Consider the following 23,933-nt stretch of genomic DNA (forward strand, 5'->3'; position numbering starts at 1 on the left):
AAAACAAAAGATTAAGGCACACCTAAGGCTGGATGTTACTGGGATTCTTTATTGAATTATAAATGTCTTTACGACATCTGTCAAGGTTTTCATAAATCTGGAATTGTATTTGGAATTTGTAGTATTATATACTTTTTCATCGAGTCATCAAAAAGCTGGTCTAAGTTCAGTTGAGGCAGGAAGGGAAAAAAAAACTTCCAATCTCCAAAGTAAGAGAAATAAGAACAGACAAAAGCAATTCAAATTACAACATGATAGTTTGTGCTACATTTTACATGATACGATTTAAATTTTCATAACATTTTATAATGTATTAAACCAACTGCAATTCATTGGACATATGTGAATCCAACAGTTCAACTTTGAATTATAGCCTATATGAGCTCTTTTAAAGCAAAAACAAAAACAAAAAAAAAACAGTTTATAAGTAATTAGTTATTTTGCTGATGCTTTTATCCAAATTGATCTTTACATTTGACTTAAAACTGACATTTGACATTTATTTATTTATTTAGTAAACTTAGTTCAGTTTTTACAGTAAATGGCTGGGTTAGGCGGTGTATTGGGTGTATTGGAGCTCATGTATTGGGGCTCAACACATTACTAAATCAACATTTCAAATCTAAATCAATATTACATAGCTATATCATTGAGATTGTGTTACTTACGAATAAATAAATCTTAAATACTTGACTGTTTCGCAGTGATATATTTTCTGTAAAGGAAAATGTCTTAGGGACAGAGAGATTATCAGAGATGAGCAAATCCTCTGAAGCAATGTACGTTTTTAAGATGTCACAATTGCATAAATTGACTGTAAGCTTTTGGGAATTTGTGGGATTTTAAGGATTACGACATGACTAAATATTGTAATATCCTTATGGATTAAGGTTTGTGTGCACAATGAGTAAAAAAAATGGTAAATGCATATGTGCTAAAACTCTGATGCATTAGCTGGAATGGGATAAATCTCAGTGTTTTCACATTTCTTTCAGGACAAGAAGAGTCAACGAATTGCATGACAGTAAGTACAATTGATAAATTTAAATATACTCTCTCTCTCTCTCTCTCTCTCTTTTTTTTTTTACTTTGAGTTAATGTTATCTTCATCAACTTTATTGAAGTATAGGGAAGACCGGGGCAAGTTGTCACGCTTGTTTTTAAGGTTGGTTTATTTTTTTTAAATCTGTACAAAATATTTTCTAGATTGAACAACAATAAGCTATAAACATTTTCAACAGTGGAAAAAATGAAGGAAAAATGAATTTAAGGAAAAAAAGTACAAATAACTAGCATATGTTGTAATAAGTTGTATGCATTTTTAACATTTAAAACATATTTGAGAACTCTTATAATATGGCACGCGACAACTTGCCCCGACCTTGACATGAAATTGGAAAAATACTTGTTTTCATTATATAGTTTACTGTTGTCTGAACATACTTCATATTTGTGTGGTTTTAAAGGGTTGTTTAAACTACAGATTTAGGAAAATATGATGTTGGAATTTGGAGATTGAAATATTTTTAAATAATTGAAAAAATCCTCTAAATTTATCACACATTTGAAACATCAAAGTTTTTGTGAGAAAAAAAAGGATTTTGTGACTGAACCTCCTCTCTTCTACTCATGAGTGACTCTATGTGGCTAACTATGGTTTTTGCATGTAGAATAAGTTGCACTCTTTACATTTTGTTTATTTATTTAGTATATTTACATTTATTACATATATCTGTCCTAGTTCGAATGCTTTCTCTATTTAATATCAGTTGTACTGAATTGCCATCATTACTGAGATAACTACGATTTCAGATCTGTTAGGAATTTCTCTTCTAAATAAGGTTAAAAAAAAAACGTGCCATCCCAAAATGAAGAGTCTCATATTATTGACTGTCCTGTGGCTCATTTCCTCTGGAGCTGTAAGTAAATTTTGTTTTTGAATGATGTTTTTACTCTCTTTATATCACATATTATTGTACTAGTTTGATGTAACTGAGTAGCCTGGCTCTTTTAAGCCTTTAAACCTGAATCAAACAACATTCAAGATAATGTATGAAATAACAATTATTATAATACCATCAACTCATGTGATATAAAAATTCCTCCCAGCTTTGCCAGCGTTTTAACCCTTGGAGCTCATCTGGCAGTGATGAGGTAAACTCCCAATGCTCCCAGTTATAACAAATATGTAATTTTCTCCTGAAGCTGAACAAAATGCCTCATATGCAAATGTTCTATGTGACTGTTTAAAATGTCTTTGCTCTAGAGGATCTATTGGCCCTATTTTCCTGGAGGTCATTATTATCATGTGAGGCCGGTTCGACCCGGACCTCTTTTCCCACTGTGGTCATTTCAGTGGCCCCTGCTGCTGCCTCGTCCAGCCCCTGCCCCGGCCCCTGCACCTGCACCTGCACCAGCACCAGCACCAGCACCCACACCCAGTCCCCCAGTCACCCCCACCACCATTCGTGGAGATGGTGGAAAGTAGAGCAGGGGTTGTTTTGTAAAGTACCCTTGACATCTCAGTAATGCTTTCAATAAAAATAGTGAATTTAACATGTTATTTGGTTGTTATTAAGAAATAATACAACTGTAAAATAAAACAATTTCCCCACACTTATTTAATTATACATTTAACATTAGTTGGTAAACCCTGCTGAGAAATTTGTGTTCTATGTGAAGTTGTCATCAAAATGCTCGAGCTTGAGTAGAAAATCCTCTCCAAGCCCCTCATAGCGGGGGGTAACCATGTACTTTAATATTAAATGGGCAAACAAACTCGTGAAGCACTCCTATAAAGAATACACTTATGATAATGGTCTTGTACGTCATATTTCAGATCATTGTAGTCAATCGAATTTAACTTGCTGCCCAAGCTCGGTGACCAAATGCTAATATTAAGCATATAGTCACTCAAAATAGTGAAGTGAAAAACATTTCCGAATGAACAGTCTGTCATTTCAGATTATAAATTGGTAGTGTTGTTTAATGTAAAGGTCAATGCACGAAACTCTGAGGTATTATGCACTACATAGGTGTGGTTCAAGTGTCAACAGAGAAAGATGTGGATATGTAATTTTGAGATTTTGAGATTGTTTTGGGTGGGACAGTATGACTCCTGAGTCACTACACACTTATTAAACATAGTCTATATTAAGAGGAAATGTCTTCAAATGTATCTTGATACCATGACAAGTATGTACGGTCTGTGCGCTGTCTTGCTTTAAAACGGTACCCAAAAATTAGCACAGTTTAATTTTTTTAAAGTCTTGTTGTTTGCATATCCAGTCAAGTTTAGGGAATTCCTGGTTTTATCGTTAAAACTGCTGTCTGTGTCTGCATTTCTATTTGGTCTGAACCCAACTTAATAATAACAGTTATCTCACCACAATGTGAAATTAGTGTAGTTCGTACTGTGGGAATGACAGAATTATACTGTCATTAACTGAACCAAAGTGGCTTTTCAGAAGGTAGCTGTGGTTTCACTTTAATCAACATTGTGAAGACGAAATCAGTGAGAAGCGACCTCAGATGAGACAAGTGTTTCTGGTGTGGGGGAACGCAACATCTCGATTTATTGAAATAAACCAGATGTCTTAATTATTCTGACACGCTATCCTGTTTCTACTCTAAAATGTGCTTGCTGTGAAAATAAATGTTTGGCATTCACTTACAGACTACCACAAACACACCTAGTTTTTATGATCATTTTTATATTTTATTCACTGACTTTTACTACTATAAAACTGAACCAATATATCAAATCACCCAAACTCGTCTGGATACGTCTAACATTTCAAATGGTTTGATTTGATTATTCATTCAGACACTAAGTGTTCTCTAGATTGTACAATTAAATTATGGTCTGAGGTTTAATATTGTCTGAGGTCAGAGCCCATTTCCAGAGCTGATTGGTTGCTTGATTGAATGGACAGTGTTTAAGTACACCCTTCTCCACTTGCATTTGTTCGTTGTGATCAAAGGATTTTAAAGTGAGTATTTGGCTTTTTTTCTGTCATGCAATATTAGCTATTAATGTATTTACTGTATGTGTGTGTATCTTTACTGTATGTGTGTGTATCTTTAGGTATGACACAAATGAGGCGTATAGCGTTGCTCCCATGTTTTCTAGCTGGAACATTTGGAGTTCCGGTGAGTCATTACAGTCATCTCTTTTCATCCAGATACCACTTGGGTTACATTTTTTTACGTTCCCCTTTAGACATTCTTTTCACCATAAATAACTTTTTACCTACATGCCATCTAACTCTCATTATAGGACCAGTTGAGTATTAGTAGACTGTTGGGGGTAGGGTTACGGTGTGTTCACACCGAACGCGAATTTAATTATTTGCGCGAGTAGATTACATAAAAAGTCAATGCAAAGACGCGAATAGACGCATCATTCGCCCCGGGCGTTGCGAATGACGCAAATTGGGCGACGCGTTTGCTGCGAATGTCTTCTGCGCAAGTTGAAAAATTTGAACTCGAGCGAATGTTTAAGCGTCTAACTAGACGCGTATTTGACGCTCTATTCGCGTTCGGTGTGAACACACCATTAGGGTTAGTAGAATAAGTTGACATGTAGGCCTACTTGCAAAGTTACTTATAGTCAGTAGATATTAAGCAGACAGTATACCAATACTCTAATGAGAGTTAGTTGACATGTACATGCAGTTTTATAGTCAACAGAATGTCTAAAGGGGACCATCAAAATAAAGAGTTACCGAAACGTGATTTCTTTAGAGATATTTCATGGTTGTATTGTAGAAATCATACATCATAAGTGTTGCTTGTTTACTTGATTATGTTATACTTATGTTATTCAATTAACCTTTTCATATATCTCCCCAAATGCTCCCCAAAAAGTCCCAACGGGAGATATGGCAGCACAAGGAACCCCAGTGATACAGTATTCCCTGTCTGAGGTACTGGTACAAGCCCATCATGTACCACAGCAGTTTCAGCCTAAATCTCCCAGAGTTCTCTCTGGTCCTGAGCAACAGCTGGTCACTCTGACCGATCCATGGGCCTCTCAACCCAACCCCAATGCAGGTCTCGGTCAACTTCCAGCACACTTTCAATACTTTCCCTATTCTCATCCCCAGCAACCGCAGGTAAGAAACTTTTATATGTTCACTTGAATAATGAATTGACTCATTTCTTATCTTAATAAGACAGCCCATGAATTAATTTTTGGTAACACTTTATTTCAATAGTCCACTTTAGACATTTGACTGTAAGTAACTTTGCAACTACATGTCAACTATCAGTCATTATTAGTAGTCTTCTTAATATCTGACAACACTTTATTTTGATGTTCCCCCAATAGACATTCTACCGACTATTAGTAACTTTGCAAGTAAATGTCTTATTCTACTTATTCTACTAACCCTAAACTTAACCCTAACCTAAAAGTCATCTAAAACTCTAATAATAGTTAGTTGACATGTAATTATTTGTAGTTAGCGGACTATTGAAATAAAGTGTAACCAACTTTTTAAATAAAATGATATAATTAATATTATTAAAATAATACCATTTAAAAACATTAAAAAGGTTTTTAGAATTTATTAAATTCTATAAATTCTAAAAATACATTTCTTAAAATACCTAACACATTTCCCCCCCTGTATTTTCCAGTTTTTATATTATCCCATTCTTGGACCACAATCCAGGAACCCAACAGTAAGAGTGTTTCCATAAAATATTAAAAATATGTGTGGGTTTTGTTTGTAGTCATCAAAAATACACCACAGGACAGCTAACAGACTGTCTGGGTTCAGCAGGTTTATTCTGATACGAGGTCCAAACCCAAACTTAATGTTAGCTATGTAACCCTCAAGCAAGCCTTTGTGTTTAGACTCTTTGGTATATTATCAAAAATATTTCGCTGGAGGAAATCTTCCCGTCTCCACGTCTGAAGAGTTTTGATTTATTGAGGAAACCTGATGCACTTGATGTGTCCAAACAAAGAGGGTTGATGTAATATATTGCCTCGTGTATCAGTAAAATGTGTGCACACAAATAAAATCTCTGTCAGAAGTTTGTCAGTTCTGCATCCAACAATCCTAAGAGGAGTCATTGAGTTCATTCACTCTTGATTGAATCTCATTTGTCCCAGAATCCACTTCTAACTATTGTCGTTTTGCTCACTTGTCAATCTCCTAAGTCAGAACTTTTACTAGATCTCAAATGCTCCTTTCCATCATCAGTTCTCCTATGGAGTGCCTGTTTTCCAGAACGCATCGTCTCAACAATATCCTGCTAATGCAGTTCCAGCTTCACGACTGGTAATGCTACAAAACAAACAACACAAGCCAAATGCTCATCAAATGCATCCAAACCAGCCTCAGCAAGAACAGGTATCAACGCAAACATTCTGGACTCAAGCAAATCCAGTGTTTTCAATATTCTTATATCATGTGTTTTTCCACAGGTTCAACAATTTCTTTACATGGTTCCACAGATTCAACAACGAATGGTGAATGAATCGGCATGAACTGTTATACAATTGAATATTTATTTTCTAAATATGTTATTGGGATGTAATTCCTTATGTGAATGTTTTTTAAAGGCTGGACCATATGGTGGATTGAGCTGCGAAGAACTTCAGGTAAAAAAAAGTCTGAGACCATTAGTGAAGATGCTTCTTTATTTTATTTTATTTTATTATTTTATTATTAATTTAATTTAATTTATTTTTTCTATTCTAATTTTTGTTATAAAACATATTATCATCATAAAAAATTGAGCAAGTATTTAGCCTGTTCCCATTTTTTGGGGATTCATATATGAATGTCACAAATTTGCTTATTTAATTGTGACCTAATAGTGCCAATTTTGATATTTTTCTTCTCTTAACTTCTATTCATATTTTCTAAATCTACAACATTAAGCTCAGAAATGTAAAAAAGATCAGACACTACTGTATCTTTGAAAAGTTTTTATTTATTTTTGTAAATAAATATTTTGCCTAAATCTCTGTCAAAATTTATGTTACACACAGAACATGGGACGAATGGGTCCTGTTGACATGCACATGCCTGCGTTTAGGGGCAATGTGTAGCAACCACAACCTGTTGTACCTGTTAACCCTTTAAGACCAGCCAATACCTTCCACATCAACACCTATGTCCCTGGAATGACCTTCTCGACCAATACTGAGGTCCAGCCACCTAGCGTTGTAGCTGTACCACCCAGTGGGGATGCCATACCTGCTACTGGTGGATCCCATCCAAATAATGGAGCGCTGCCTAGTAGGAATGCTAGCAAGCAGGACCGTGAGTGAGTGCCGTGTGATCATGTCCAATCTGCTGAAAACCCCTTAACCAACACTGGACCTTTGTCTTCTGGTCATGGGACTTTCATTTCGGCTGTCTTGCCCACTGTCCAAACCATTACAGTTCAACCATTACAGTGATCCCAATCTAGTTTCCATTACATCCCCAACACCAGAAGAAGCTCTTGTTCCAGTCCCCACCACTGCTTTCCTATACTGTTAAGACCAACCCTGATATGTACCCCAAGACAAATCTTTGCATATCTTTACTGCAAGATTTATTTAAATATGCATTTTGTATCATGCTTATGGTTTATATATGGGTTATGTAAGTTTTTAAAATATTTCTAAAACTGTACTTTGTTTACATGTTACTGTTTCTTTATCTTTTATTCTTCCCAGTATGAACTAAAGGTTTGACTTTGTTGTGGACTAAAATATTTAAAAATCAAAACCATTTCAAATTATTTCTGACTTTTGTACTGTGAACATTGTGTGTGGTCCTCAACATATATACTAGACATATGATTAAATACAGAGTTAATTACAGCCTGAGGCTCCTTCTGTGTTGCATACAGTATATCTGTCATCAAGTGTCAGCTGTGTTAATAGAACTGGAAAAATGTGCACATTTAACCCAGAGAATCACAATATGAGTGAATATTTTTTTCTATATAATTAAAGTGCAGAGCATTTGAAAGTTCTTAAAATGCCATAAAAAAAAACAGAATGGCTTACTGGTAAGGGACACATACAGAAAGGATCAGGGAAACAGTGTACTGTTATCTTGTTTAAAAAGAATGGGATTGAAGTAATTCATTGATTGTAAGTGATTCTTGAGCCAAGGACCGGTTTACTGATTAACTGGTCAGTACATGAAGGCACATTATTGAATGTATCCAAAAAAAATACAAAATATGACAAGATTAATGGCAATAAATTATTATATATATATTTTTTACTCTTATACAGTACCTGAAAATTAACATAACAAAAACATTAGTGGGATATATATATTCTTTTAATCTTTTCAGATAATTTCATAGCCAATTGTTTTTTAACCTTTACATGAAAGTCAACAGTCAAATTATTGACTTTCACTGCAGTTTCCCAATGTAATATGAAATGTAAATATAGGTATATAGTTCTTTCCACACTTTATTTTCTAGCAGTGTCCTCAGTCAGGCAGAAGGTTCTTACAGTTTGAACAAGTGTGAACATTGCTGTCAGAGAGCTATTATTATTTCATCACATGTGCCATAAATGTATTTTCTGATTGCGTTTGATTTATTTGTATATCATGCCAAATAATTACAATCTCAGCCAAAATGTTGCTTTGAGATAAGCAAAGATATATATTTGCTTTGAATGCACATTTTTGCCCTCTATAAAGGAACTTGGCTGGTCACCAAAGCCAATCATATGCTGATGTTATGGGCCTTTTGTTTTCAAAGAGAATATAAGGAGTAGATCCAGAGAGCAGTATATCACAAAATCCTCTTCCTTAATCCTGATCACAATCAAGAGTCTTAAATGAAGGTAAGGTACCATTCATTCATTCAACAAACAATTTTGGGGCTGAAGGTTGATCTACTTTCCTGTTGCAGAAGGTTACATAGAAGATAGCAAACAATGAAACTATATCTTTGCATGTCATATTTCAGACATCATCATTCAACATGAGATCCCTCATTTTGCTGGCATTTGTCATCGGTGTGGCCTACTGCGCTCCGGTACGTGATCGATGTTACTCTTATGTATTTATTCATGAGCCAACTATGACAAGAGAATGTGGGATGCTAACATTGTGATACTACTCTCCTGTTCTTTGACCCACAGCAATTTATGTATTATGAGCTAGAATACAAACCTGTCATGGCTCCACAGGTTAGTTTGGTCCAAACATGAAATGAATACTTAAGGTTGAATTCAGGTTGATTGGGACACTTTTGCCATTGAAATGACTGGGGAAAAGTGTCCCAATCAATCTGGATTCACCCCTATTTATTTACATAAATGACAGCCTCAATAAAACGACTCAAGGAATATGGGAATATAAAGTTTCATATAAGATTATAGCACATTATGTATTTTATAAAAAGTGTGTATGATGATCTATAGGCTCTTCCTGCGGCCGCCGCTGCAGCTAGACCTTCTGAAATAGAGATTGTAAGTGTGGAGTGGAGTGAAACATTACTATTACCATCATATTACTCAGACATATATTACATTTTATATTATAGTAATATTTTAGATGTACATTTTTATATATAAATATAAAATGTAACATTAAAAATCGAATTATTATATTATATTATAATTCTTTTTTTCAGCTTCTGGCAGCTCAACAGCCTGCAGCTGGAGGTTCTGTAAGTTCGGTTTAATTTCTTTTCGCAGAGTATTCCTTATCTTCTGCTAGTTGAGCATGCGATCAGTTTTTCTTATTCTTCACAGGGTCAACCTATCCGTGGCTTCATTAAACATGAGATTCCCCAGCCCGCAGGCAAAGAAAGTATTGAAGTTGTACGTGTTTCTGCATTTTTTTATTTCCCTACTGCTAAATGAAATCCTCCATTTCTCGTCAACCATGTCGAAGTTCATTCATTTCCCTCTGTTTTCTAGCTGTACCCCTTCGGCTTTCCTCAACCTGCCCCTGCTGCCCCAGCTGCCCCGGCTGCACCGGCTGCCCCAGTACAGTCCAACCTAAAAAATTGTGATATATTTAATACTATCACATATATGCATATATAATTTGTTGTACTTTTTTAGGCTCCTGTTCCAAAGGATGATGATGATGATCATGATGACTAAACCAGGTTGGTTAAGTAATAATTATAATCTTATGAATAAACGAATTATTAATATTTAATAAGATATTATTAAATATCCTGCCACAGAATGTGGTGGGACGTTTGAGAGGGAAAGTAACCTCTACGATATAGCTGACTACGCCACCCTGTTAACCAGGGAAATATAAATACTCATGAATTTAACCACCTATAAAGAACACACAGGAGCGTGGTTTCCGAAAGGATGGCCTGAGACGTGGATACCAAAAATACAAAAGCTTTATTTCAATCATCAAGCAATAACATTAAAAGACTGTAGGAGCAGGTTAACACAAACAAACGTTGAAGACGATTATAATTAATAAATCAATATATCAATCATAACGCTGCAATGCCACAAATTTAACAGTTTTTGCATTGGAATATGCAACATTGTACACTGACATTTTAAATAGAGAAAAACTCCATCTGGTACACATAATATTATTCTTATTTAATTATTACAATAGATCACAGAAGAGAAGTCTTTCTGTACAATGCAACACATTTCTAAAGCCTCCGTCTTTTCTTTTTCTCACAGATGAAAGGATAAGCTGACCACCAATTCCTGAACGACAAAGAAGCTGCTTGTGTTATGCAGAGTGACTGCATAAACGCTTTCCTGCTTGAGAAATAATGATGACCCATCAAATGGTGCTTTTTCAGTGGCTTGATGCTTTAGAGCCTTAAAATCATGTTTTTTTTTGTTTTTTTTGCAAACATGTTTTTAAATCTTGATTTACAATAAAGCGTACAATCAATACTTTGTCTCCTCATTTTTGTTGAAAAGCTTTTTTATAATGGTTTATTCATAGAAATACATAATTCCTAGTTTGGCTGGAAATAAATATCATCCCAAGAAAGCCCTTCAGAACCTGACATTGTTGTTCAGACAGTTCTCTTGCTGCAATTAAAAAATCACAAAGTTTGTACACAAAAAAACAAACTCAGTTCCTATTTTTGATATTTTGTTTCGAAAATATAGGCTGGTGATATCAGCAGTTTCCTCAATTGTTATCATTATAATAATAGCTGACAGAAAGGCAGACAAAGTCTGACTACAGGTCATTTTCTCAATAACCATCTTTCTCCATATGTGAGGTCATGATAAAGTCTAGCCTGAGAGGGATTGGTTAAGAGCTAAGCCAGAGAGCAAATAAAAGCAAGCAAACTCATGTCCCAGAGGTATAACTCTACCTGCAACCAAGGTGAGAAAGCTGGTTGACCATTTTCGTACACTGTAAGTGCTTCTCTTTCTATGTTATTGCCCTCATTGGTGTTGTCTGTCTTAGGCTGGTGATTCCTTAAACATGTGGACATCTATCCTGTGTCTTCTTCTGGCGGGTGCAGTATCCGCAGCACCAGTAAGTACACATCAAATCTTTTTAAAGGAATGTCTTTGTACTTATTACGGCTTGTTTTATGCATTTTATGTGTCACCCAGATGCTGAAACTGATCCTTTTTTTGTGCTTGTGTGTTTATATCTCTCTAGCTTTCACCGTTTTTCAATTATCTCCCTCATTATGGCAGCCCGAGACAGGTGGGGCTAACCACACATGCACATTCCTGACTTTTACGTATCTAAAAATGGCATAAAAGTCTTTGGAATCTCTTGCTTTAACCATAATTAACACATTGCACCCAGTTTTATGATGAAAATAGCTCTGTAATATTACAGTGTATGATGACATGCTACTCCATGACATGTGTTTATATATGTTTAACTGACTATCCTGAGGTTGCTGCAGAACAAGTTTTGAACATAATTATAACGGAACTAAACATGTTGTTTTTTTTGGGCATCCACTAAAGAAAATTTGAACTCCTTTAATTTTCTTAGGGGAATAATGGTGGCTTCCAGGGAATACCATCACAACCTGGTCTGAACGCTCCAATCAGCATGGAAATCGTATGAGCTTTTTATGTTTTGTTTGTAAACATCATAAATATAACATTCAAAGTTGTAGGCTACCAAGAAACCATGTAAAAATTTTTGCTTTTGGTGTAAGGATTTATTTCTGCCTGATCTAAAAAATTACTTTTATTAGGTTAGTGTACCTGACTTAACCCTTAAAAAGGACTTTCATTAGGTTAGAGTAACCTAATGCACTGAAGAAAAAAAAACGGATTTAATTTGAGACAATTTTCACTGAGAAAACGCTATGACATTTGACAAATACATTTAACTTAATTTAATTTAATTTCTAGACCAAGACACATGACGCAAATTTTAGATTACCTGAAAATGTGTATGTGGTCTAACCCTTAACAATCGCTTTTATTAGGTTAGTCTGTGTATTAACTGTAAACAAAAAAGTTGCTGCATGCCTTCAATTTTTACGTTAATTTTTAAAGTTTATTAACTTAAATTACAGCAAACTGATTCAAGAAATGAGTTGAATCTTGTATAACTTATAAAAATTAGAAAATTGCTTAGCTTATTTTGACGAGTTGAAGCAATGTAAAAACACATGTTGTCATAACTTATTGATCAAGTGGCATACTTTTTTACAGTGTTCAGTTTTGCAGTTTTATTCAGTCAAATTAAATCATTTTCACATTTCTGTTTTAAGATAGTAGCCTACACGAAGCACGTTTTAGATTACATGAAAAATAAAAATGTGTATGTCGTGAATTACATTTTAAAAGTTTTTTTTATTTTATTTTTTATTAAATAGATTTTCCCACCGAGATTCCCTACTAATCCAGCAGGGGGCGCAGCGGGCACATCGGTGAGTAAAGGTTTGCTATCTGCAAGGCTAGCTTGTTTTCTCAACATATCAGCTACACAGCTTCTTTATTAGGTGCCTTTTTGAGATGTAAACTCTCAGCTCAATTAGTTGAATCAATGTATTCCTCATGTGTGTATACCAAAAAGACTAGAACATACTACCATTCACGCGCTCTCTCTTTCTGCCTTCAGTCATTCCCTACACAAGCGTTCATCAAGTACTCTCTCCCCAAGGCTCCCGGCAGAAAAAGCGTGGAAATCGTGAGTGAACAGACCCGAAGGCTAATTTCAGCACTTGTTCTGCAGACTTTACTAGAAATCTTTACATATATGCTGTAGAAAGTCAATCCAGCAGAGTGTTGCTTTCATAGCTTCTTCTAATGCCTCAACATTGCTCATCCTCTCTGATGCAATGAACTCAATGGTGATTTTGTGTTTCTTTCTCCTTATTGAAGTTTTACCCCTATGACTTCAGTCAGCGCCAGGTAGGATTTACTTTGAAACTAGTACATTTCTCAAATAATTACAAATAAGCGGCAAGCAACATATTGAATTAGCCTAAATGTGAAATTTTGAAGTTGAAATGGATTATATCTGTTGTTTTCTCATCCCATAAATAGCTGAGCCTTACACCTTTTACTTATTTCTGGGAGTAGGCCTACTAGTTGTTTACATAATTGAATCGTTTTCCTGTTTATCTCTGAAAAGCTGCTTTGAAACAATCTGTATTGCGCTATATAAATAAAGATGACTTGTTGTTTACATTTCAGGATCAACCAAATGTTCCCATGATACCTCAATTTCCAAATGTAAATTCTTTAAATTGCTTTAACATTTTGATATATATATATAACAAACTATTTTACTAAAATATTGTAATTTATTTGTATATGTTTGTCAATAGATCTTCCCCTTTGACTTCATGCCACAGACAGTTCCTCAACAGCCACCCATGGTGAGAAAAAAATGCGTTGAACCTCCTTGGTTTCATAATTACTCAATACAATCATCACTTGCACTGTTATTAGAATTTGCTGAAACGCCTGAATCTTGAAACACTGTGAGCTTTTATTGCATTTCTACACAGAACCCACCATTCCAGGATGGTCCTCCACAAACCCAAGATCCTCAGCAGCAAACCCAGCCGGAGCAGCAGGCTCAGACAGGACAGGTGTGTGTGTGTGTGTGTGTTTAAATGCATATGTGTGAGAAGCAAAAATCTCAACCCTCAGTTAAGCTCTGATTTGACAACATAATTACTCCTTCAGTGGTGTATTTAGCCAGTATGCTTTTAACCAAAATGAGAACTTGCGAATCTCGTATATATGTCAGCAGCAGTTTTGCTGAAAAAAGCAGATTATGTGCACCACACTCTTGTTAATTATCTATACCTTCTTTCAGGTGTCTAACAAGCCATGAAGACCGGTGAGATACTGCTTATGTGTATCTGAATATGATTCATTCGTCCTAATTTTGAATTGCAATAGTTTTAATAATGTTTCAACATTGCTTGACATCACTCTTTCATTCTTGTTTATCATATTATTTCTTATGCCTACAGGCTCATCTTTGCAGCTGAGTGAGAGACAAACATCAAACAACAAGTGTGAACCCCCCAATGCTATTTAGAATTAGTAAATACTTTTTTCCTGGGATAATAATTTAAAACGAGCTGATTTTTTGAACACGAAGAAGATGATCTACACATATAAGAATTTTTTTTTAAAGATCTGTTTGGGTCTTATTCTGATGTGAGAAAATTATACCTTAAAGCAAATGTCAGTTCTGAATATTTTCTCATGTATACTTTTGTGAGTAGTGTTTCATTAATAAAGTTGATTAAAGAACAATTAATTTTTTGTCTTTGTGGTAGTTGTTACAAAACACATTTGTAATGCATACTAGTAATTAAAATAATACAAAACATGTTTTTGCTTAAACATTAAAAAGGATTCTGAGGTTAAAGTGAAATATTTTGCACCTACACCTTGAACATTATGCAGTATAATAAACATATTGCATGTTAAAAAATATTGGAGCGCAAAAGTTTTCCAGGTTCAACCTCAAGGAAGCTATAGGATGTTTGAATATCAAATAAGAGAATTATTTATAATGCTCATTGAAACTAAATTCAGAGAAATTCAAGAATACATTTTCCCCCATGGATTGTCTGGCCATAAGGAATTCGAATAGTCTCCTACATGCAGACATTAACACATGCACTAGGCCTGCAGTATGTTAGCAATTAATTTGCTCTGAGATATGTTGGCACATTGGACATCAACATTTAATACGATTTTGGATTGAGTTTATCTGCTCATTATCATAACAGGGTTTAATTAGCTCTGCGATTCTAATTCAGCTCTAATTATATATATAGGCCTATATTATACACTGCCTGATCAAAAAAAGAAAAAAAAAAGTCGCTGTTTGGATTTAAATAAGCAAATGCTTAAAAGTCAATGATTGGATCGTTATTGCAGTAATTATCATAGCATGTTTTATGTTTGGCAACAGTTCTTCTAACCCTAACTGATGGAGTGTGTAGATGTTCATATCTTAACCATGTCGGAAAACACATCATGGCCACATTCTAGGATGACAATGTCAAGATTCATCAGGCTCAAATTGTGAAAGAATGGTTGGGAGGGAGCTTGAAGAATAATTTTCACACACAATTGGCACCTGCAGCTGTGGAACTTTTTGTGTTGGCGCATGCACACATTTTTTTAATCAAAATAAAATAAAAGTCAGAGTCCAAATGTTTGTCATTGTATAACACAACAAATAATTTTATTAGGCTACATCTGATCGTCAAACCAACGTATAGCCTACTCACAATGATTACAGCATCGGCATCAATTACAGGCCTGAATTGACAACAAAGCGGTCAGTGATCTCTCTCTCTTATATTCTTCTATAAACATATAGTGGCTATAAACATTTTGATTAAATTACTGTTAAAGGATAACAGGATATTTACCAGATAGCCTATGTGCCAAATGTCTGTCAATTTCCGCGCTCCTCCTAACTCTTCTTCTGTTTGTTTTTTCCTAACTCACTGACGATGCACAAGCTACTAAAGGGATAGGAAAACATGACATGGATTTCAGGAGAAATAGGTTTTGCTAAATGTATAGTGTAAGACAAGTCGAATGGATTTGGGAAATGGACCGGCCGGGATTTTATATTTTCGGAGCTGGGAAGAAAGACGTAGGCTATTTGCAATCACATGGCCCTGCCCGCATAATCATACAAGCCGCGTTTCCATTACCCTTCAAATTGCGCAAATTGAAATTGCGTAATAAAAATGCGGAAACACGTCCATTTCGCAAAAACTCCCGTTTATCCCAATAAAGTTTTTACGCTCGCATGAGGAGGTTTTTCAGGCAATTTGAAAAAGGAATATTTCGCAAAACTGCAATGGAAACGGGTTTTGCGCATTTACAGTCTGACTTAGAATACGCGGTGTGTTTTGAGTCCTTGTTCGCAAATAATAATAATAATTATCATCATTATTATAACATTTATTATAGAAGACGCTTTTATCCAAAAAAGGAACAAAGCAATTCGTCACATTTCATTCATAATACAGGTTGGACAATAATAATAGGGCTAAGATTATCATCACAAATAAACACAAGATTTTGACGCATATCCAAGTGTGTGTGCGGACTGGGTGTGGAGCGCGCACTGGATGGCACGGAGGCGCGGCCGCGAACACTTGCATTTTCCTATCAACAGTCGAAACAACTTAAAATACTTTATCATTTCTGGTCATACAGAATATAATAATACATTATTCGCAACTACTTTTATTTGCGTAATCTCACAATAACAAGAAAACGATGTGCTTTTGTAAAATAAAATAAAACAATCAGGCGCGCTTCATGGTCTCCGTGAACTGAAGCGCGAGAACTGATAGGCTATATAGCCTTTGTAGACTGAAGCTTTAAATGTCCACTTTAAAAGGAACAAATTCGAATCGAAAGCTAATACCTTCTGATTATGTAATCCGTATGAAAGGTGCATTTCTCTCTAAAGGTGCATCCGGAGATGGAGATATGTTTTTAACCGACACTGATTTAGGAAAACAATAGTTTATTAATAAACAATTAAAATGCCTCGTTATTTTTTCAGACACATTTATTATAGCCTAACTCACCATACATCCCCTTTCTGTAGGCTGTGGTTATGGCTCCTCTCATTGAGCACTGCGGGAAAAATATAATTTCCATGTTCTAATTTGGCCTTAGAAAACCAGTAAAATCTACATTTTTTTTCTCCATATTAATTTGTGAATATTTTAAATGTTTAATAAAGGGGCAAAAAGTCATAAACAAATATCTGAAAATTCGTCTATATTCTATAGTCTATAGTCTATATTCTCTTGCCCTTCGTTGAATATTGGGGGGGACGTGTCCCCCTGTCCCCCCATAGAATTACGCCTATGCTGTAAAGTCTCCTCCAGCACATCCCAAATACTTTTTTCAAATGTGAAGCAACAGCCAAATTGCTGCGTATGATATTTGCTTATTCTCAGCTCTGCAAGTATCTTACTCTTTAAGTAACACACACACACACACACACACACACACACACACACACACACACACACACACACACACACACACACACACACACACACACACACACACACACACACACATATATATAAAATGCAAAAGCTAATATATAAGAAATGGTATAATGGTATAAATTAATGTATTTTGGTTGATTCAATCATAATATTTTTGGTTAATCATATATTTTTTTCCAGTGGAGTGGTTTTATTTTGCGATAATATACTTTATCCTGAATATTAAGGCTATTAAGTAAATGGACAGGAAATACTAGATTATTATGCGGCAAATAATGAATTATAATTTACAATTATGTATATATACACTCACCGTCCACTTTATTAGGTACACCTGTCCAACTGCTCGTTAACACTTAATTTCTAAGCAGCCAATCACATGGCGGCAACTCAGTGCATTTAGGCATGTAGACATGGTCAAGACAATCTCCTGCAGTTCAAACCGAGCATCAGTATGGGGAAGAAAGTTGATTTGAGTGACTTTGAACGTGGCATGATTGTTGGTGCCAGAAGGGCTGGTCTGAGTATTTCAGAAACTGCTAATCTACTGGGATTTTCACGCACAACCATCTCTAGGGTTTACAGAGAATGGTCCGAAAAAGAAAAAACATCCAGTGAGCGGCAGTTCTGTGGGCGGAAATGCCTTGTTGATGCCAGAGGTCAGAGGAGAATGGCCAGACTGGTTCGAGCTGATAGAAGGGCAACAGTGACTGAAATAACCACTCGTTACAACCGAGGTATGCAGCAAAGCATTTGTGAAGCCACAACACGCACAACCTTGAGGCGGATGGGCTACAACAGCAGAAGACTCCACCGGGTACCACTCATCTCCACTACAAATAGGAAAAAGAGGCTACAATTTGCAAGAGCTCACCAAAATTGAACAGTTGAAGACTGGAAAAATGTTGCCTGGTCTGATGAGTCTCGATTTCTGTTGAGACATTCAGATGTTAGAGTCAGAATTTGGCGTAAACAGAATGAGAACATGGAACCATCATGCCTTGTTACCACTGTGCAGTCTGGTGGTGGTGGTGTAATGGTGTGGGGGATGTTTTCCTGGCACACTTTAGGCCCCTTAGTGCCAATTGGGCATCGTTTAAATGCCACGGCCTACCTGAGCATTGTTTCTGACCATGTCCATCCCTTTATGGCCACCATGTACCCATCCTCTGATGGCTACTTCCACCATGTCACAAAGCTCTAATCATTTCAAATTGGTTTCTTGAACATGACAATGAGTTCACTGTACTAAAATGGCCTCCACAGTCACCAGATCTCAACCCAATAGAGCATCTTTGGGATGTGGTGGAACGGGAGATTCGCATCATGGATGTGCAGCCGACAAATCTGCGGCAACTGTGTGATGCCATCATGTCAATATGGACCAAACTCCCTGAGGAATGCTTCCAGCACCTTGTTGAATCTATGCCACGAAGAATTGAGGCAGTTCTGAAGGCAAAAGGGGGTCCAACCCGTTACTAGCATGTGGTACCTAATAAAGTGGCCGGTGAGTGTATATACAAATTACATACCTTTTCCACAGAATACTGGATGACAAGATAACCTGAATCTGAATTTAAAAATAATTAAAAAAATGTTTTGTTTTTTATTATTTAAAAAAGAATGACCTTAAAGTTTGTGAACTAATAACAGGTTGAAAAAATGCAAAACTAAGGTCAACTACGGTATATAAATACAGTGTGTATATATATATATATATATATATATATATATATATAGTTCAAGCCTGTAATTCATATAGTTTGTTTGTGTGTGTGTGTGTATGTGTGTATTCATTGTATATACAGTAGCCTATACACACACACACACACACACACAAACAAACTATGAATTACAGGCTTGAACGGCTTTTGAACAATCAGAAAGATAGTCACCAGTTGACCCTAAGGAAATATCTAGAATGACTGAAGGGGAGCCAGAGTATATGTAGTCTCTTGCCTGATCTGTTAGAGTTCAGCAAGTGGATATCTTAAAACCTTTTATGTTCACATTCTTGAAATGGAAGACATCCTTGACATCAGATAAGACATCCTGGATCTGGATTCCCTAAAGCATAAAGCATAGGCCTATCAACCCTTGAAATGCTTCAAAGGAAAGAAAAAAAAAACGCAGACGGCAACATCTCTATAGAAGTTGTCAGTGTGGTCACAACAATGAGGAGCTAAAAGATTTATACCTATATATCTCCAAAAATGAATCAGCAAGAAAAGATTGGTTAAGTCTGTAATTAAGAGTTTAGAAGATTTTTTGTTTGTGAAGATCTGTTGTAATCAGATCAATCGAGTTGGCAGGCTCCCACAAGTCCCACTGCCGTGCGAAAGGGGCCCATTGAAAGTCACATGCAAACTTCACCATCAAACACCACAGACAGACCCTCCTCCTGTCTGGTAGACTATTTCATTTTTTGTCTGTCTTTTTGAAGAACTGTGCACCAAGCAGAATTTCACAGTGTATAATTATACATAATGGGTCATTAACAGTTGTAATTCCAACCTTGCTTTAAGAATAAAGGCAAAAAATAGATTTCATTTTTGCTGAGAGGTGATTGGTCTGTTTCAGGAGCAGCTAAGTATATATAGCAGCCTTGTACAGTACTTATTCATTCAACTTTAAACTTCAAGAAACCAAGCAGTCGTCCTTGTGAAAAGAGGTAAGCTCGTACCATTTCTGCGGAGTTTTAACTCATGCATATGTTACCGGCAGTATTGAATGTGTCTATTTTTCTCTCTGCGTCATAAGCTGTGAAATAATCATGATCATGAAAGCTGTGGCGTTGTTGATGTGTTTGCTGGGCTCCTCGCTAGCTGCACCTGTAAGTTCTTGTTTCTACATCTTGTTTCACATTCAAGGCAGCATAACAAAGTCAAAATTTCAAACATTTTTGATATCTTCCTCTTGCTTTGCATATTTTAGGCCCCTGACAGCGGCAGCAATGAGGTAAGACTTTTGTGTGTGATCACAATGGGTGTAATGTATTGCATTATGCATACTGTGTTTTCTCTATTGCAGCAGGCAGTTGGTCATGCTAACACAGCTCTCCAGTTGATGGAACTCTACAGAATGTTAGGACAGATGCGGCAACAGGTCAGTTCAATGCTGACAGCACTAAAGACAGAGGCATTTCATAATATTAACATAATGTGATCAATGCATTTGCAGGGTTTTGGTGCCGTTCCTACTGATGCTCAGCTGCCTGTATGTTAAGCATTTAATCACTTCATTTAAAGACTACTGTGTGAACCTGTTTTATGGATTTGATGGTATTTTCTGTTCCTCACAGGCAGCACCTGTGGCACCCGCAGCACCAGCGCCTGTTGATGTAAACCCCTTTCATTCTATCATATCGCATGTAATGTTTTTGAGAATAAACAATAGCCTTTTGAAAACATTTTTGCCAATATTTCTCTTTTTACAGACCCAGCCTCAGGTTTCACCTCAAGCACCACAGCAGGTTAGCAATGTGCTATTGTTATGATGTGTCAATGTCAGTCATGGCATTTCATAAGATGATGTTGAGGATAAATGTAAAGAAAAATCATGTTAGATAACTGACACATCTGTTGTGTATCAAGGCCTTGCTAGTTCACACATTTGTGTTTACTTTTTTACATTAAAGATAACTAGAACATGGAAAGAGACAGCTTCTGTTTATGATGTAAAGTAGCATTTTAGAGTGCAACATACACCATACATTGCTGACTAGTTTTATTTAATGATAAATAACCAACTGGCACTTGTGCTTTTAGCTTGGCTTTTTGCAACTAATCCTATAGCAAAAACTACAGAGTGGTTATAGACTTCTTTATTGACATTGATGGTTCCATGAAGAACCTTCAACGTCCATTGAACCTTTCCATTGCACAAAAGGTTCTTTATATTGAAAAAAGGTTCATCAGATTATTAAAACATTGAATGACACTAAGAAAAAAATTGTGGAATTGGTAATGTTCACTCTTAAAAATAAAGGTTCTTTATTGGCATCCGTGGTTCTATGGAACCTTCACATTGCACTAAAGGTTCTATAAATTATTAAGTTCTTCACATAAAACCTGTTATTTTAAGAACTGTTCTTTGGGGAACCCAAAATGGTTCTTCAATGGCATCGCTGCAAAAAAAACCCAAAAACCTTTTTTTAAAGGACTTTTAAAGACCTACAGTGCGGTACATTACACAAGCCTTGTGACTGAGCTATAGTTTGCGTTGACGTTGATCTTTGAACATTTCTTTCAGGGCTTTTTTTTCAACCCCGCTCTTTTCGCACCCCCAGGAGATGGGTCAGATGAGGAAGGAGCAGTAGGTTTCCTCTTATCAAAACGGTATCACACATTTCAAACATTAATAGGGTGTACTTTACGAGCTGCGTCCCTTTTTTAATCTACCCTAGCCACAGTATCGTGGGTTTTACCCTCCCTACGGCTACCAGCCTGCCCAGCCGGCTGCTCCATTGAACTCAGATGAGGCCGAAGGAGCGGAAGAAGCAGAGGCAGCGGAGGGTGCTGAGGCAGCCGAGGCCGGAGCCGAACCTGAACCTGCTGGAACCGCTTCACCTGTCGATGCCACTGTCGCAAACGAGATCCTACCCATTGATATCGCTGTGGATGTTCCCGTCGAACCTGCTCCCGAAGTCATCGCTGCTGCCGTTGATCCGGCTCTCATCCCCGAGGCACCGGCAGTTGCTGTGGAAATTGACACCACTTTGGTTGGGCCTGATGTTGCTGCTGGTGCAGGGCAGATGTTGGTGGCTGAGGCTCCTGATGCAGCCCAGCCAGTGCAGTGAGAGAGATGATCACAAGCCCTGCCCCCCCCCGCAAGATTCTAACCAATCAGTCACATCGCTGACTTTAAGACCACATCTCTGTGGTGTGAACATTGCCGGAACAAAAATGTGGCACATTCCTGTTGTGTGAAAATGTTTCCTGGCAGATTTATAATAACCTCATTGTAAGAATTGAGCCGACACTGCTGCAGACAGCGTTACTTGTTATATGTCTTCTCTTTCAGTTTCTTAAAATAAAATGTATTTTGTGTACTGCAATTAAAAACCTTTTTAATCAACTGAAATGTAACTATCTAATTAACCTGATATCTATACATCTATAACAGATGACTATATACAGTCAAACCAAAAATTATTCAGACACCAGATTTTATTTTTGATATTTTTTAACTAGTGGGTGCAGGACACTATAGTTAATTTATGTAAGTGAGGATAGCAAAATAAAGTAAACTCTGACATATTATACCCAAAAATTCTTCATACAGTGGACTACAAGTAAAATGTATAAAATTACTAATGCAACCTTTTTACACCACAGGCTGAACAAAATTAAGCATTGCTTGGTAATTAGTTGACCTAAATTGGTATTATCTAATTGTGTAATTGACATCTATTTGAGTTAATTCATTTTGTGAGACAGTCTAACAGAACGATGGCCAAAACCAGTGAAATATCAACTGATTTGATAACTCTTGAGGTCTTGTCATATTTTATTACCATTTTCTAAACTATAGCGAATAAACTGTGATAATGTGAGAAATGTTGAAGGTGTCTAAATACATTTTGGTTTGACTGTATGTGTGTGTGTGTAACTATATCTGTATCATTATATATACAGTTATATAATGGTGATGGTAATGGCGCAGGACATGCCTTTGGTGTGAGAGACCCGGGTTTGAATCCACTGCGAGACACCAATGTGTCCCTGAGCAAGACACTTAACCCCTAGTTGCTCCAGAGGCGTGCGACCTCTGACATATATAGCAATTGTAAGTCGCTTTGGATAAAAGCGTCAGCTAAATGAATAAATGTAAATGTAAATGTACAGTACATACAATATAAAATAATATCCAACAAAAACTACATATATCCAACAAAACAGGCCATCTATTTCTCTGTGAGTGGCTGTGTGTGAAACTAAGACTGGGACGTTTGTATTAATAGGATAAAGCAGATCTGTGGAAGACTGCTGACTGGGCAGATGTTGCTACAAGAGGTAAATCTCTCACTCTACTCTACAGGATCACAGTCTAGCAAGCACAAAATGACACCAGTATAATAGACAGCAAAAGTAAAAGTAAATTACAGTTAGTTAAATAAACACCACTAACAAATGTGGTCATTCACATATGCCTTACTAGGTGCACTCTGATGAATCAATTTAAACATGAACCTAAACATTTGTTTTGAATATGGAACAATTAAAAAAAATGGCAGGTTGCCAAAATTCTCAGTGTAATGGTGTAAATGATGGATCTCGCTCATACTTCCAGCTTTTGTTGGAGGGAGTATAAATCATGTACCGTTCAAGAAGACAGGGAGGAGGCTTTGTTTTTGTCACTCTAGTCTCTCATTAATCTCCAAATCCTTCTCAGGGTCATGCAAGTCTGAGATATCATTACATAGCACAACAGAACAAATGAACCACACGCTTGTTCCTCCTTTGAAAAAAACACGAGCTATAAATCTTTAA

General features: G+C 36.3%; 5 protein-coding genes across 6 annotated transcripts; all 5 read left to right on the plus strand.

The window, feature by feature from the left end:
* The first annotated feature begins 1,615 nt into the window (after positions 1–1,615).
* Positions 1,616–2,546, plus strand: LOC130072003 (uncharacterized). Its single transcript, XM_056236870.1, has 3 exons — positions 1,616–1,919; positions 2,110–2,154; positions 2,267–2,546. The coding sequence occupies exons 1-3, from the start codon at positions 1,869–1,871 to the stop codon at positions 2,486–2,488; spliced, it is 318 nt and encodes a 105-aa protein (XP_056092845.1). The 5' UTR covers positions 1,616–1,868; the 3' UTR covers positions 2,489–2,546.
* Positions 2,547–4,883: 2,337 nt separating this feature from the next.
* ambn (ameloblastin) lies at positions 4,884–6,610 on the plus strand. Its single transcript, XM_056236855.1, has 4 exons — positions 4,884–5,117; positions 5,644–5,688; positions 6,216–6,365; positions 6,440–6,610. The coding sequence occupies exons 1-4, from the start codon at positions 4,884–4,886 to the stop codon at positions 6,500–6,502; spliced, it is 492 nt and encodes a 163-aa protein (XP_056092830.1). The 3' UTR covers positions 6,503–6,610.
* Positions 6,611–8,723: 2,113 nt separating this feature from the next.
* scpp7 (secretory calcium-binding phosphoprotein 7) lies at positions 8,724–10,756 on the plus strand. 2 transcript variants are annotated; one of them, XM_056236873.1, is made up of 9 exons: positions 8,724–8,821; positions 8,947–9,015; positions 9,122–9,169; positions 9,404–9,451; positions 9,616–9,651; positions 9,737–9,805; positions 9,905–9,946; positions 10,052–10,098; positions 10,652–10,756. In XM_056236873.1, exons 1-8 carry the CDS (start codon positions 8,816–8,818, stop codon positions 10,091–10,093), a joined length of 360 nt encoding a protein of 119 aa, XP_056092848.1. In that variant the 5' UTR covers positions 8,724–8,815; the 3' UTR covers positions 10,094–10,098; positions 10,652–10,756. The 2 variants fall into 2 exon arrangements, with proteins under 2 accessions (XP_056092848.1, XP_056092847.1); XM_056236872.1 differs by having other exon boundaries at positions 8,725–8,821; positions 9,905–9,973.
* Positions 10,757–11,299: 543 nt separating this feature from the next.
* On the plus strand, positions 11,300–14,451 carry scpp5 (secretory calcium-binding phosphoprotein 5). Its single transcript, XM_056236866.1, has 12 exons — positions 11,300–11,350; positions 11,403–11,474; positions 11,604–11,651; positions 11,952–12,020; positions 12,790–12,843; positions 13,035–13,103; positions 13,298–13,327; positions 13,613–13,651; positions 13,747–13,797; positions 13,930–14,013; positions 14,244–14,267; positions 14,404–14,451. Exons 2-11 carry the CDS (start codon positions 11,421–11,423, stop codon positions 14,259–14,261), a joined length of 516 nt encoding a protein of 171 aa, XP_056092841.1. The 5' UTR covers positions 11,300–11,350; positions 11,403–11,420; the 3' UTR covers positions 14,262–14,267; positions 14,404–14,451.
* Positions 14,452–20,200: 5,749 nt separating this feature from the next.
* enam (enamelin) lies at positions 20,201–22,524 on the plus strand. Its single transcript, XM_056236861.1, has 8 exons — positions 20,201–20,275; positions 20,377–20,400; positions 20,473–20,547; positions 20,623–20,658; positions 20,744–20,782; positions 20,879–20,914; positions 21,694–21,756; positions 21,848–22,524. Exons 1-8 carry the CDS (start codon positions 20,216–20,218, stop codon positions 22,238–22,240), a joined length of 726 nt encoding a protein of 241 aa, XP_056092836.1. The 5' UTR covers positions 20,201–20,215; the 3' UTR covers positions 22,241–22,524.
* The last annotated feature ends 1,409 nt before the right edge of the window (positions 22,525–23,933 follow it).

This window comes from Rhinichthys klamathensis, unplaced genomic scaffold (genome assembly GCF_029890125.1).
Source record: "Rhinichthys klamathensis goyatoka isolate OS25496 unplaced genomic scaffold, OSU_Roscu_1.1 h1tg000469l_1, whole genome shotgun sequence".
In the NCBI taxonomy this organism is placed as follows: Eukaryota; Metazoa; Chordata; class Actinopteri; order Cypriniformes; family Leuciscidae; genus Rhinichthys; species Rhinichthys klamathensis.

What these genes read in the sequence shown, in the direction of transcription:
- ambn (XM_056236855.1), top strand. Translation starts at nt 4,884, where the DNA reads ATGGCAGCACAAGGAACCCCAGTGATACAGTATTCCCTGTCTGAGGTA. An exon ending in CTCATCCCCAGCAACCGCAG is followed by an intron (nt 5,118 to 5,643) that starts GTAAGAAACTTT and finishes TGTATTTTCCAG; the next exon opens with TTTTTATATTATCCCATTCT. An exon ending in CACAATCCAGGAACCCAACA is followed by an intron (nt 5,689 to 6,215) that starts GTAAGAGTGTTT and finishes TTCCATCATCAG; the next exon opens with TTCTCCTATGGAGTGCCTGT.
- enam (XM_056236861.1), top strand. Translation starts at nt 20,216, where the DNA reads ATGATCATGAAAGCTGTGGCGTTGTTGATGTGTTTGCTGGGCTCCTCG. An exon ending in CTGACAGCGGCAGCAATGAG is followed by an intron (nt 20,401 to 20,472) that starts GTAAGACTTTTG and finishes TCTCTATTGCAG; the next exon opens with CAGGCAGTTGGTCATGCTAA. An exon ending in CTACTGATGCTCAGCTGCCT is followed by an intron (nt 20,659 to 20,743) that starts GTATGTTAAGCA and finishes TGTTCCTCACAG; the next exon opens with GCAGCACCTGTGGCACCCGC.
- LOC130072003 (XM_056236870.1), top strand. Translation starts at nt 1,869, where the DNA reads ATGAAGAGTCTCATATTATTGACTGTCCTGTGGCTCATTTCCTCTGGA. An exon ending in GGCTCATTTCCTCTGGAGCT is followed by an intron (nt 1,920 to 2,109) that starts GTAAGTAAATTT and finishes AATTCCTCCCAG; the next exon opens with CTTTGCCAGCGTTTTAACCC. An exon ending in GCTCATCTGGCAGTGATGAG is followed by an intron (nt 2,155 to 2,266) that starts GTAAACTCCCAA and finishes TCTTTGCTCTAG; the next exon opens with AGGATCTATTGGCCCTATTT.
- scpp5 (XM_056236866.1), top strand. Translation starts at nt 11,421, where the DNA reads ATGTGGACATCTATCCTGTGTCTTCTTCTGGCGGGTGCAGTATCCGCA. An exon ending in ATTATGGCAGCCCGAGACAG is followed by an intron (nt 11,652 to 11,951) that starts GTGGGGCTAACC and finishes TAATTTTCTTAG; the next exon opens with GGGAATAATGGTGGCTTCCA. An exon ending in ATGACTTCAGTCAGCGCCAG is followed by an intron (nt 13,328 to 13,612) that starts GTAGGATTTACT and finishes TTTACATTTCAG; the next exon opens with GATCAACCAAATGTTCCCAT.
- scpp7 (XM_056236872.1), top strand. An exon ending in AACCTGTCATGGCTCCACAG is followed by an intron (nt 9,170 to 9,403) that starts GTTAGTTTGGTC and finishes GATGATCTATAG; the next exon opens with GCTCTTCCTGCGGCCGCCGC. An exon ending in GACCTTCTGAAATAGAGATT is followed by an intron (nt 9,452 to 9,615) that starts GTAAGTGTGGAG and finishes TCTTTTTTTCAG; the next exon opens with CTTCTGGCAGCTCAACAGCC.